Source organism: Phaseolus vulgaris, chromosome 1, assembly GCF_000499845.2.
Source record: "Phaseolus vulgaris cultivar G19833 chromosome 1, P. vulgaris v2.0, whole genome shotgun sequence".
Lineage (NCBI taxonomy): Eukaryota > Viridiplantae > Streptophyta > Magnoliopsida > Fabales > Fabaceae > Phaseolus > Phaseolus vulgaris.
Genome location: NC_023759.2, coordinates 50160789 through 50173675, shown reverse-complemented (window position 1 = coordinate 50173675; position 12887 = coordinate 50160789). Strand labels below are relative to the sequence as shown.

The following is a 12887-nucleotide window of genomic DNA, read 5'->3' as shown; positions in this document are numbered from 1 at the left end:
TTTTATTTCCAAAATATATTTCTGAATTTTATAAAAAAATTTAAAATGTATTTTTGCATTTCAGATTTACTTTTTTTAATGAGATTTTGATTTTGAAAATGTATTGTTTTAGTTCTAAATTTTTATATCCGTAACGGATAGTCATTATGAAAAAATTGAAAGGTGATAAGGTTCGGTGCAGAATTTGTCCTTCTTACGGGGGGGCATTCAGATTGAGGACAATATATACAAGTTTTTTTCTGGAAGCCCATGAATGTTTATGGGCCCTGGCATAAGTTTTTTTTAACTTTTCAATCTCTCTTCTAGAAAACCCAACTTTTCAGTCTCTGGAATGTACCGTTGTTGGCATCAATATCAGGAATGTGTTCAAACAATTTAAGGTAATATGTATTGGGTCAGAGAGTGTGAAATCAAACTGGATTAGTCAATATTCTGAATTTGATTACTCACTCTAACTAGTGCTCTAGTCAGCAATTTGAATAAACTCTAATTACAAATAAACCAAAAAATGGAAAAAAAATATAAAGGTATTTTTTATTGTTGATGTTTTCCTTTTAAAAACTTAATGTTCTAAACTTAAGTTCGAAATATAGCATTGCTAGGGTCAATCACCGCATTCAAGGTATTGTCCGTTTTGGAGGTCGGTGCTCTGTCATAATTTTGTCCTTAAAATGCACCTCAGTGGATAGAGGGATGAGAGAATATATAAACTGTCATTAATTTCGACTCCTAAGCAATATGGAACTATATTAGCATACCGGAACAATTACGAAACAGAAACCTTGCTGATTAATTAGATTGATTTAAATTAAAGATTGAAAAGTTTATTGGGTCTAAGTCAGCGTGATTAAGAAAAAAGATCCAATAAAAAATTATAAATAAAAGAAGACCCTAATGATAAAAAGGTAATGATTGTTAATCATATAATCAAAATATCTTATTTAACTTGAACGTCAGGGTATATTTGCAGGTAGTCACCCCGGTTGGAGTTGAAGAGAAAAGAAAGCAAGTTTAGTAGAGAATATTCAATCTCATTAACTATAAAAACAAAATTTAATTTAAACATGTGAATAAATTAAAAGAGTTCAACAATTGTAAAGAAAATTCTAACAATAAAGATAAAAAAGAAGATAAAAAAGAGGGTTGAAATGTTTGAGGGGTAAATTATTTATAAAGGAGGGGATGGCATGTGAAATATAAATTGAAAGTAGAAAAAAATATTTAAAATGTTAAATTAAAAAGAGGGAGAATGGGAGTTGTGTATTGTAGTTTATTTAAATTGAGGATTATTTATTTTTTGTTTTATGTTGCCGCAAAGGCACAGAATAGAAGGTTGTAAAGTAGTAAATGATGAACGCGGAGGATTAGCTTTATCTCTTCCTCACGAAATCGATCCTTACTATCTTTGAGTTGCAACTTCCAGATCTCGTTCACATTCTTTTTCGAACATAATCAAAATGTTTATGGAAACAGTTGCATCTAAAGTAATCTCAAAACCCAAAAATGGAGAGAAAAGTTATGCGCATCTTCTTAATTTCTCCAAAGATTCTTAACTATCATTACTGTTAGCTACACAAATCCAAGGTGGTCTATTTGTTAGCTCCACAAACACAAGGTTGTGTGTACTTTTGTCAGATCTTCTTCACACTATATTTGCTTTGTCACTATTAGAAATTGGAGATTAGACATTAATAATTGGAGATTACAAACATTAAACATTGCTTAGAGCATGAGTGATTACAAATATTATTTTAGAAACGAATTTTATAACGTTGTATTAAACTAAAAGTTACTTTTTATCAGGAAATCATAATAACGCTATCAAATCAGTTATAATCGATTTAACAAAGTTAAATTAGGGTATTTAAATAAAAAATTTCTCACATGGAATAATATATTGAAAAGAAAAATATTTAATTCCAGAAAAAAAGTAGTTAATTTATAATAGAGGTTAAAAGGCACATTCTCTACCACGATTTAAGATTCGAAAGTATATCAATACACTTTTAAATTTAAACTAGTTTAATTACAAATTGTGAATTTTTTTCAGCAGCACCTTTGCTTTTGTACCATGTTTGACACGAGTAAGTTAGTATATGAATATGAAGAGAATTGTTAATTTGTCCGAAATGGACTATTATTGACTAAGTTTTGTGCAAGTGCAATACCTTTGGGAACGTGGATTCTCTGTAATAACTTCTGTAACGGTTTTAAAACCTACCCACAAATACCCTCATAACTGCTATAATCTTTGACAATATATTAAAAATGCACATTAAGTTCAGCTTATAAACCAGAGACATAAACTCTAATCCAGTGACAAAAAACAAAAAACTAATCCATTTAACTCGTTAGTTTACAACAACTTCCAAAGCTTGTATTACCAAGATACTTAAATTACATTGGAACTAGAAACAAGTACATGAGAAAAGTAAAAGCCTCCATGGTCACGCAGGGAATAAAAAAACACCAGCAGACCAAGAAAACCATAACCTATGCAACCTCACTCCGTAAAGCAACTGCAACACTTAAAAATTTGATTGCAGTGCCTCTGACCAAGACGCACAGAAAAACAAAAAAAAAAAACTAAATACAAAAGCACACCAAACCTAAACCAATACTCAACAGAGAGAACGGTGCTAATTAATTAATATTGTTCATGACTCAGATAAAGCTTCCCAATCAATCTCCACAGAAGGGTACTTCTCCAAGTCCAACCCAAGATTGTCCATTGCTTCGTAAGAATCCGAGAAATCCAAGAAAGTGATATCGGATTCAGGGGAAGAGGAACCGGCACAAGAAGAAGATGAAGAAGAAGAATATTCATCCGACAAGGGCGAGGATGCTGTTTGGTTCCCGACCTTAACATCCTCGAACTCCGATGTTGTTGCTGTTTCTTCTTCCTTGTGTGTGTTGATGGCCAAGCTTTGACAAATGGCTTGGAGCTTGGCGTCCACTGCAGAGGGGAGAGGCTTGTAGGTCCCAAACGCACCGTACACACTTCCTCCATGGTGACGTAGATGATGGAAGTTGAGCCTCGCGTTTTCTCCTCTGAGCTTAAACGCTGCGTTGTCGTATGCCAAAGCTGCTTCTTCAGCGGTTTCGAATGTACCAAGCCAGAGACGAGTGCGGTTCTTGGGAAGTCTGATCTCCGCCACCCACTTGCCCCAGTGTCTCTGCCTCACTCCACGGTAAAGCTTTGTGGGCTTGGAAACAACACGACCACCCACCTGCTTCATGGGAACGGGCTTTGGGCTGAGAAACTGGGCTCGTGTAACCTGGATTTGAGCTTGAATCTGGAATGTTTGAGATGGGGTGAGCTGGTTGAGTTTGATGGAACTGGGTTGGTTTAGACCCTTTTGGGACTCATAGCTGAAGGAGAAGCTTGGAAAAGATAGTGAAGGGTAAGTTATTGAGGAAGTGGTAGATGAATCACTTTTCATAAAAGGTTCAAGTGCTTTCATCAGCTCTTGATCATTACATGGGTCTAAGAAATCTGAGAGCATCATGCTACTGTTCTTGTACATATCCATAACTGTTGCCATGCTCTAGATAATAAGAAACAGGTGAAAAATGCAAACGAAGATAAAGAATTTTTGAAGGGAGAAAGAGATTAGGAGAAGTTAATAAGCAAAGAAATGTTTGTTTTGTTGTATCTCAGTCGGAGTTTGAGACCCTTTTCTGGGTTTATATATAGTATCGTTGGCGCCCACAGGTTTTGTGTGCGTGCCTCCAAGTTCTTCTTCCTTCCTCTAATCTAATTTAATATAATCTAATCACGTTCTTTTGTTGTTTAATTAGCGGCTAATTACTTGCGTCGTCAACTTCAATGATTCCTTTCTCCGATGATGGTTATCCTATGGAAGAGTGACACGTGTCCATGGCATAACATGAGAGTGGACACATATGACCTCCACCGAATAGCGCTGTTTACACGTGGCGATGTATAATTGGGCTAAGGTTAGCTGAAACATGTGGTATTGAGCACACCCTCGAAATGTCAACTTTTAGTATTTAATAGGGTTTTTGTCCTTTCTACTCTCTAATGGGATTGGCCCTATCCTCCCCCACAACCACACCACGTTATCCAAAATGTTTACACATTTTCTATTTTCATTCTACTTTTTTCAACAACAATTAAAAATACTTCCTTCTATTCAAATTATTATCATATTTTTATACTTATTCTCTCTCTTACCACTTCAATCATTTTTGTTTTAATTTAACACCATCAAAATCATTCTCTTAATCTCAATAACTATCGTACTAGAAATTTAACATACATAAATAATTTATAATTTTAGATGATTTAAAGTTAAAAAGTAAAACAAAAATTAATATGTAAAAGAAAAATGATGAATTGATTAATCAACTCATTTTTTTTTCATTTGGTCTGAGTTTCTCTTCTTCTGTAAGTTTTTTCTCTTCTTTCACTGGTAGTTTTGAAATTAGAGAATGTAATGATGTTCACATAAAGTTAGGATTCACTTGATGATAAATACAAAAGAATTATGGTTTTACCAAAAAATATACTTGCTTGAAGAGTGATTGAAAAAAAGAGGTTATTTTATTTTATGTGACATTTGGTGTGGGAATCAAATGAGAATGAGGGTATGCGAAAATCATAAAATATTTGCTCTACACCAAACAAAAAAAAACAGTCATGAAGAGGAACCCTATTTATTTATAGGTATTGATTATAAACTAAAACTAATTATAACATCATCGTACTACAAGAAAATCATTATATATAAACCAATTTTAGAGTTAAAAAATAATTAATTGTTATATTGATTAAATTATAAATTATTTTAAAGACTAACAAAATTATTAGATTTTAAATTAGTTTCTATTATTGATAAATAGATTTTTGCTATCAAATTTAAAATTTAAATAATTGATAGTTAAAACCTTGATAGTTAATTAAATATTAATTTAGAAACTATTTATCAATAATAAAAACTAATTTAAAAAATAATAATATTTTTAGTTTTTAAAATGGTCTCTAATTTAATCTATATAATAATTAATTATTTTTTATTTTTAAAATTAGTTTCTATTTAATTATTTAGTGATATCAATCATTACTTCTCCTATTATACTTATTTAAATTTTTGTCATTATTTTGTTAATATATATTTTTGTCATTATTATTATTTATGTTTTTAATATAATAACACTGTTATTATTTTGATCAATCACCTTTTTGTTATGTATTTTTTTTAAATAACAATATTGTTATTATTATTACTATTTCTGATAATCACGGTTTTGTTATATTATCATCATCATTCTATCATCCCATGATTATTATACATATATATTCTTTATCATTATAGTTATACTAACTTATTATTATAATCATAATGGCCACGACCTCCTTAATTTATTAGTATTGCTATTATTATTATTATTATTCATTATTTATTATAACACAGAACTAACATTAGATATATTAATATTTATCTAAGTCTTATTGTATTATATTCTTGTATTTTATTTTATCATATTCGGACCATCTTATAAATTAGTCAATGCTTTATTAAAAGCATAAAATGTTACAGCTTTATTTATGTATAAGAAGAAAAAATAATTCAGCAATTATAAAACCTTTAATTATCTCACCTAAAAGACTATATATATATATATTACTTATAGTATTATAAAATATATCTTTTTCCATATGATTTTTAAAATATGCCTTATCAGTTGCAGGATAAGTTATAATGAGTAACCACAATTTTAATAATCTCAAACATTAACTATTATGAAACCCATAAAACCGACTTATATGATTGAGGTTTGCACCCCTTATATACAATGAAAGGCTTTAATCTCTAGTCGATATGAGATCTCCAACATTAACAAAAATAAAACAAAAATTGATAAAATTTAAATTATTAAATTAAAATTGTAATTTTTTATTTTATTATATTCAAACTATACCAATTTTTATTATACTGAATCAATTATTTATTATTATTTTATTTTATTGAAATACTGGTGGAAAAAATAGAATGTGGTAATGGTATTTATTTATTTATTATTGAAGTGTTGAGACTCGATTATGATGTGGCCAATACCACGGTGGTGCGGCTGAATAGACAGTGGAGATAAAGGGTGAAAGAACCGTCATATGCGGCGCCACAATGAACACCACCAACCCAATTTCTTATATTATTAAATCAATCACTTAACAAAAACACCCACTCCACTACTTTATTTTTTTAAATTAAATTCTTCACACTCTAACCTTAATAAGTATATCATCTTATCCTTTATTTTAATTTTATTTTATTATCTGTGAGAAAACATGCAAAAGTTTCATTTGAACTGGAAATACGTAGTTCGTGGTGATATATTATGGTGTACCACTAGAGTCGCCACAATGAAAGTATTCCTACAATTATAAAAAAAATAGCATTTTATTTCGTTGACGGTTTCATTGCATCTCCAACTTACATTAAATATTAAATAAATCACATAAATTTAACTACTGTTTTTATAACATATCTTATATGATAAAAACATTTTATATAATATAAATAAATATAAATTTTATAAATTAGTTTGAAAAGATTAAATTATACTTAAAATTTACTTCTTAAAAAATTAAAAGTATGTGATGAATATATTTTTGGTTTTTGTGATGGCTGAGAGACGAAGAAGAAACTAATGGACATAATTTAAATAAACGAAGTCTAATCTTAAGTGAAAGGTTGAACGTTGAAAGCAGTGTGCGTGTGCCATGAGTTGCTTTAGATGTAAGCCAGAGAATCACGCTAAGTGCTTATCATTTTCTAACTATATGTGCCACAAAAATGTCTTAGATTAGTTACATCATTAAAAATCTAATTAAGAACATAAGAAACAGGAGACAATACATTATTATTGTAAAGAAAATAAATCAATTTATTCTAAAAATAACTTTAAACTATTTTCATTTCATTCTTTATTGTCAAAGTTCTAATCTATTACTTGGTTTCTTAATAATGTACAAATTTATAACTTACTTATTGTGAGGCAAATTCTAATAAGATGGTTAATGCCATTTGATAAGAAAGAAATCTTTAAAATATATAAATCAAATTTTGAGGAGGAGGTTAAAGATTTTTATTCTGGATATGGGTCGTAAATATGTTTTTTCGTCCATGTACTTTCATGCGAGATTGGTTTTCATCCCTAGTTCAAACTTTAGACTTCGTGAATAATTGTAATAAGAAAAATATTGGAATGAGTCATTTCATTTTTTTTTACATGACAAACGAATTTCCAATGTAGACTAGGATGTTAAAACATTTTATGTTGACTCATTGTCGACGTAGATGTTATAATATTATAATATAGTTTATATAACAAATTTATTTGTTACCTGTAAAAAAATTAAAAATGACTCATTTTAATAGTTTTCTTATTACAGATATTTAAATGTGGCAGGACTTGATGATTTTTGTCTTGGGTTACGGTAAAGGAAATATTGACGGACTTATATTACTCGATTTGGTGTTTGGAACCTTTATGTTATATGAGTTATTTGAGAGACTGATGCTTGATTGGTTATCCATGTTTAACACTTTGTCCAGATTTGAAAGTCGTGGTGTGTTTTCTTTAGGCTTTTTGGATTATGTATCCTGCTCGCTTGGTCGGTTTGATGGTTTTGACGCTTGAGTGTTTGACTTACTTTTATTTGATGTTTGTTAGATTTTTGTGTCTTGTTTTGAGAATATGTTTTTTTTGGAGAGTTGATATTGTACTTTGTTGTGCTCTTATCTTGTTCTGGTATGTTAAAGTGACTGATGTGCTATAAAGTCTGTTGGATCCTGAGCTGGTTGAATGAATAAAAAACTTGTTTTTTTATAATTGTGTAAGAGTTAAAACACTCTTAAAGTGTATTATTTTATTTTATTTATTTTTTACTGGTAAAAAAATGAATATTTAAATGTTTGAAATTTGTAAAAGAAAAAAACAATTTCACAGTTATTTAACCCATTTTATTATAGTTATAGATTATTATTGTTATCTTTTATAAGTTTTAAAAAATATTATTGTTTGATAAAAAAAATATTTTAAAAATATTGTATTAACGTGCATAATAGTTGGGCCACTAATTGTAGAATTTATTATTATCTTTAGCAAGTCTACCAAATTTTATTATTATTGTTATTATCATTATTATATTCATATATCTTTGGTATATTTTAGTAAATGTCAACGATGGAGCAGAACACTAAGATGTATGGTGAGTGGCTGAATCCTCATTAAACCCTAATTATAGGACTTATCTAAACAAAATAATTGTTGACGCCAATTATAAGCCTTGCATTTGCTGAAAGCTGATGTTGGACGCAATCACATTGGCCACCATTCAGAGGAGTGTTCAAAGTCAAACCATTTCTTTTATTTTATATCTATGAACATTACATATTTATAAAAATTATACTATTAAATACATTATATTTCATTACCAAAAAATACAACATTTTATTGAATTCCACACACTTAACTATATATTTTTAAAAGTATGTTTAGTTATTTTCATTCATAAAAATATATTTTAAAATAAATAAATTTGAATACTCCATGCTTTGAATTGTATGATTAATAATAGATACAAAAAATTTATTAAATAATATTTTATCATAGATGAAAAAATCTTATTAATGTCTATCCTTCCTACTTATGTAAACTCTTTTGTCACCAGTATAATCCTTAAGCTTTGTCCTCTACATTTGGTATTCTCTCTTTTTTCTTGAACACTCACTTGTCTCTTATCACCTTATGATTTCTTTACAGATTAACAAGTGTCCATGTGTAGTTCTTCCTCATAGATTCAATCTCCTGCTCAAAGACAACCTACCACTATTGATTTTCTAAGCCTTTTATAACCATTTGAAAGTTTTTAGGCTTTAAACCATCACTCTCTACCAATCACATAGTTGATACGATCAACATATCCAAACCTATGTGTAGGATAATTTTTTTTCAATATTTTGGATTATATAATGTGGAAGTCTTTTTCAAGATTTGTAATTAGTTTTCAGATTATGTCATCAGGAAGTCTTTTGTGATTAACTTTCATATTACATCATTTGGAAGTCTTTTCTATACCTGAGATTAGTTTCCCGATTATGTAATCCAAAAGCCTTTTTTTTTACATGCGTAATTAGCTTCCGAATTACGTAATCCATAAGTCTTTTCTGGATATGAGATTAATTTTTAGATTATATAATCCAAAAGTCTTTTTTCAAAAGCATAATTAGCTTTTAGATTACATAATTTAGAAGTCTTTTTCTAAATATGAGATTAATTTTCAAATTATGTAATCCGAAATATATCTGATAATCCATAGACTTATCTCAAATCCAAAAAAGACTTCAATCTAAAGACCAAAAAGGATAAAAACTTCCGAATCCAAAAACATCGTCTCGATTATGTATGGATTAAAAAAAAAAAGAAAAGTATTTCCACGTTTACTATAGAGGTGAGGTGACACTTGGTATCTAGGTGCAGGAAGCAATCGGCCATAAGATGTAAGTCGAGTCAGGTGTTGAATCTAATTTTTGGCTCACATGTGTGAAATCAAAATAAAAAAATGGGCCTTCCCTGACTGTGTCTCCTTCTAAGTCTCAAACTACAATTTTTGTCCTTTCATAGAACAGAAGTTGATGGGCCCAAAAATAATTGTGTTTAGTGTTAAGGTTGTATACATTAAAAGAAGCAAACGTTGAGTCCCATCCACATGCGTTGGGCATTACATCATGCAGCAAGTTGGTGAAAGACAGTGTTGAAAACTCAGAATCCATGCAACAAAACTACCCATGCCTTCCCTTGACACACGGCAACACTGCCACCTTTTCTTCAGATCACTGGCCACACTTCATCATTCACCTTCATCTTGGTAATGCCACCTTGTCCTTATTCCTCCATCATTTATTAATACTCTTATAACTTTTCTTCCCATAACCTTAATCCAATTTCCCTCCCTGCACCGCCATATATCGCACACCACTTATGCGTATAAATACCCCTCTACCTTCCATGCTCATGCTACAACTCTCCTATTCATTCTTATCCCATAACCTCATCTGAATCAAAGTTGATCTAGGAACAACAACAACAACAACTCACAGAATTAGTCATTGTCATGGTGCTGATCAACGAAGAAATTGACCCCTACATCACTGAAGAAGAGAACCAAGATGAGAGCATCGACTATGACCAGCTGAAAAAACGCATGTGGAAGGATAGGATTCTGCTACAGAAGCTGAAGGAGAAGCGTGAGAAACAAGAGCCGGACAAAGAAGCAAAAATAGAGGCATCGAGAAGGAAGAAGATGTCAAGAGCACAAGACTTGGTCCTCAAGTACATGGTGAAGATCATGGAAGTCTGCAACGCCCAAGGTTTTGTTTATGGCATCATCCCAGAAAAGGGAAAGCCCGTGTCTGGTTCCTCCGACAGCTTGCGAGAGTGGTGGAAGGACCAAATCCGCTTTGACCAAAGCGCCCCCAGTGCAATCTTGAATTACTTGCCACTCTTGGAAAAAGACAAGATGGATATAACCTCCTATATTCACCTCCTCCAAGACTTGCAAGACTCTACTTTGGGTTCTCTGCTATCTGCTCTGCGGCAACACTGTGTCCCTCCACAAAGAAAGTTCCCTTTGGAGAGAGGCTTATCTCCCCCTTGGTGGCCCACCGGGGAGGAACTCTGGTGGGGTGAGCAAGGCCTTCTGGCCCAAGAACATGGGGCCCCTCCTTATAGGAAGCCCCATGACTTGAAAAAGGCCTGGAAAGTTTCTGTTCTGGCTGCGATTATCAAACACATATCCCCTGATTTTGATAAACTCAGAAGGTTGGTGACTCAGTCGAAAACCTTGCAAGATAAAATGACAGCCAGGGATAGTTCGACTTGGTCCAAAGTCATGAACCAAGAAGAGGTTTTACTAGGAATAACTGGCAAGTTATCTCTTTCAAATGAAGATGTTGAGAACCATGAAGAGGGAGAAGGCTCTGGCTCTGACTCTGCTCAACTTTTGAAGAGGAAGGTCTCTTTTGGTAGTGGCAGTGAGGATGATAAGTTATATGCATGTCAAAACGTTGAGTGTCCACAGAGCAAGTTGTCTATGGGGTTTGTGGACAGGAACGCGAGGTTGGACCATGAAGCTCTCTGTGCCTACCGCATAGAGGATAGCTACCTTCCTTTTCACCGTTATCTCTCCAATGAAGCATCACCAATCACGAGTGTAGATGATTGGATGAATGTGGCAATTCAGAATGATGCGAAGGTGGTGGAGGCTGCTGGTGGGAGTGGAACATTGGAAGATAACGCTTGTTACTGGCTTAATGGTGTTGAAAATCTTGAATTGGAAGCTGCACTAGAGATGTTACTCAACGATAACGAGGACTTTGATCAAAACCCAGTTCAGATTCCGCAGGTTCAAGAGGATGCAACCTCAATTTGGGACTTGCCATGGCATCCATCCCAATAGAGAGAACTTTTGTTGTGATGTTTTTGATTTATTTCTACTAAGCTAGCTAGTATGCAGGGTATTTGCAATTAGTGATCTCATTAAGTATTATTTTGTCAATAAGATAAGTGATGCATTAATTGCCAAACGTTTGTTCTGTGTTTTTTCTTTCTTCTGAAAAACCTTTTCAGTGTAAGTCTTCAATTATCTTAACATATATACATGTGAGCGACTCACTGAAACTAAAAAACCTTGCTGCAATGGAAGATGTCCAATTGCTTGCACTAAAAGCACATTAATTGTAATGAAAAAAGTCAATAAATGTACAAATATGTGACAACAGAAAGTGTGATTATCTATTAGGAAGTATGTTTGGAAGTTACTTTTGCTTAAATTTTAACAAATCCTCACACTTGTTATTAGTTACTATCTAGCACAAACACCGAGTGTCATTTATTTATACGATACAAATACAAGAATTCATATAATTTTTAAAATGGAAACACAAAATTATATATTATATAATTATAAATTAAGAATAAAAAATAACAAATTATGTATATAAATATGTTAAAATTAAGATATCCTAATAAAGACTATTATTTGATTCCGAAGAAGAAAATTCCATTGGCGGTGAGTATATGCATGAGACTCATTAACTTCCGACGCATGGGTGTGAATACTGTGGGAATTGTGTGATTTGTTGAATCACTTTCGCACTGTAACAAAAATAATAATTAAAACATGAATATAATCTTATTGACTTTGGAAAAGAAAAACTAGAACTACGTATATACATCAGACTTGTTACACTTACTAAAAATATTAGTAGAAAAAAGTAATCAATGTTAGTTGTGATATTTATACACTTATTATGTAAAGAAGATGATATATGTTTAAATCCTTCCATCTCATATAAGTGCCATCGTGTTTTTTTTCACAAACCAAGAAAAATTTAAAAAAATAGAGATGAAGATAGCAACAAATTTATAAAGCTAAAATAATTATAATTAATCCATTTCTAGTTTACGTTGTCAATCACATAATTATTAGAAGTATGAACGAAAAAGATAAAAGATGTTATATTAAAAAAAATTAAATAAAATGTATTTCTTAACAGAGGGTATAGTTTCTATTTGTTTCATGCAAACTATATAGTGAAATAACAATTGTTTTTTGTTTTCCTAACAATTATTCTCTTAAAAATAATTAAATCCAATAGTGAAATTTATTGTTTGGTTCATATTTTAGTCAATTAATTATCTGCACTCCAATAATTTATTCGTACACTGTTTTCATTATTTGGAATGACTAATCTCAAATCGAAACTTACATTCTAGAAATATTGGTTAGGGCTACCGGATTCCTGTTACTTGGTGCACCTCCATTTCTTCTTACATTACAAGAAAATAGTTTTGTA

At 31.2% G+C, this 12887-nt stretch overlaps 2 protein-coding genes across 2 annotated transcripts; one reads left to right on the top strand and one right to left on the bottom strand.

The window, feature by feature from the left end:
• Positions 1-2355: 2355 nt before the first annotated feature.
• On the bottom strand, positions 2356-3768 carry LOC137815157 (ethylene-responsive transcription factor ERF060). Its single transcript, XM_068618221.1, has one exon. It carries the CDS (start codon positions 3543-3545, stop codon positions 2658-2660), a length of 888 nt encoding a protein of 295 aa, XP_068474322.1. The 5' UTR covers positions 3546-3768; the 3' UTR covers positions 2356-2657.
• Positions 3769-9754: 5986 nt separating this feature from the next.
• Positions 9755-11615, top strand: LOC137816264 (putative ETHYLENE INSENSITIVE 3-like 4 protein). The gene has a single exon (XM_068619341.1). It carries the CDS (start codon positions 10145-10147, stop codon positions 11486-11488), a length of 1344 nt encoding a protein of 447 aa, XP_068475442.1. The 5' UTR covers positions 9755-10144; the 3' UTR covers positions 11489-11615.
• The last annotated feature ends 1272 nt before the right edge of the window (positions 11616-12887 follow it).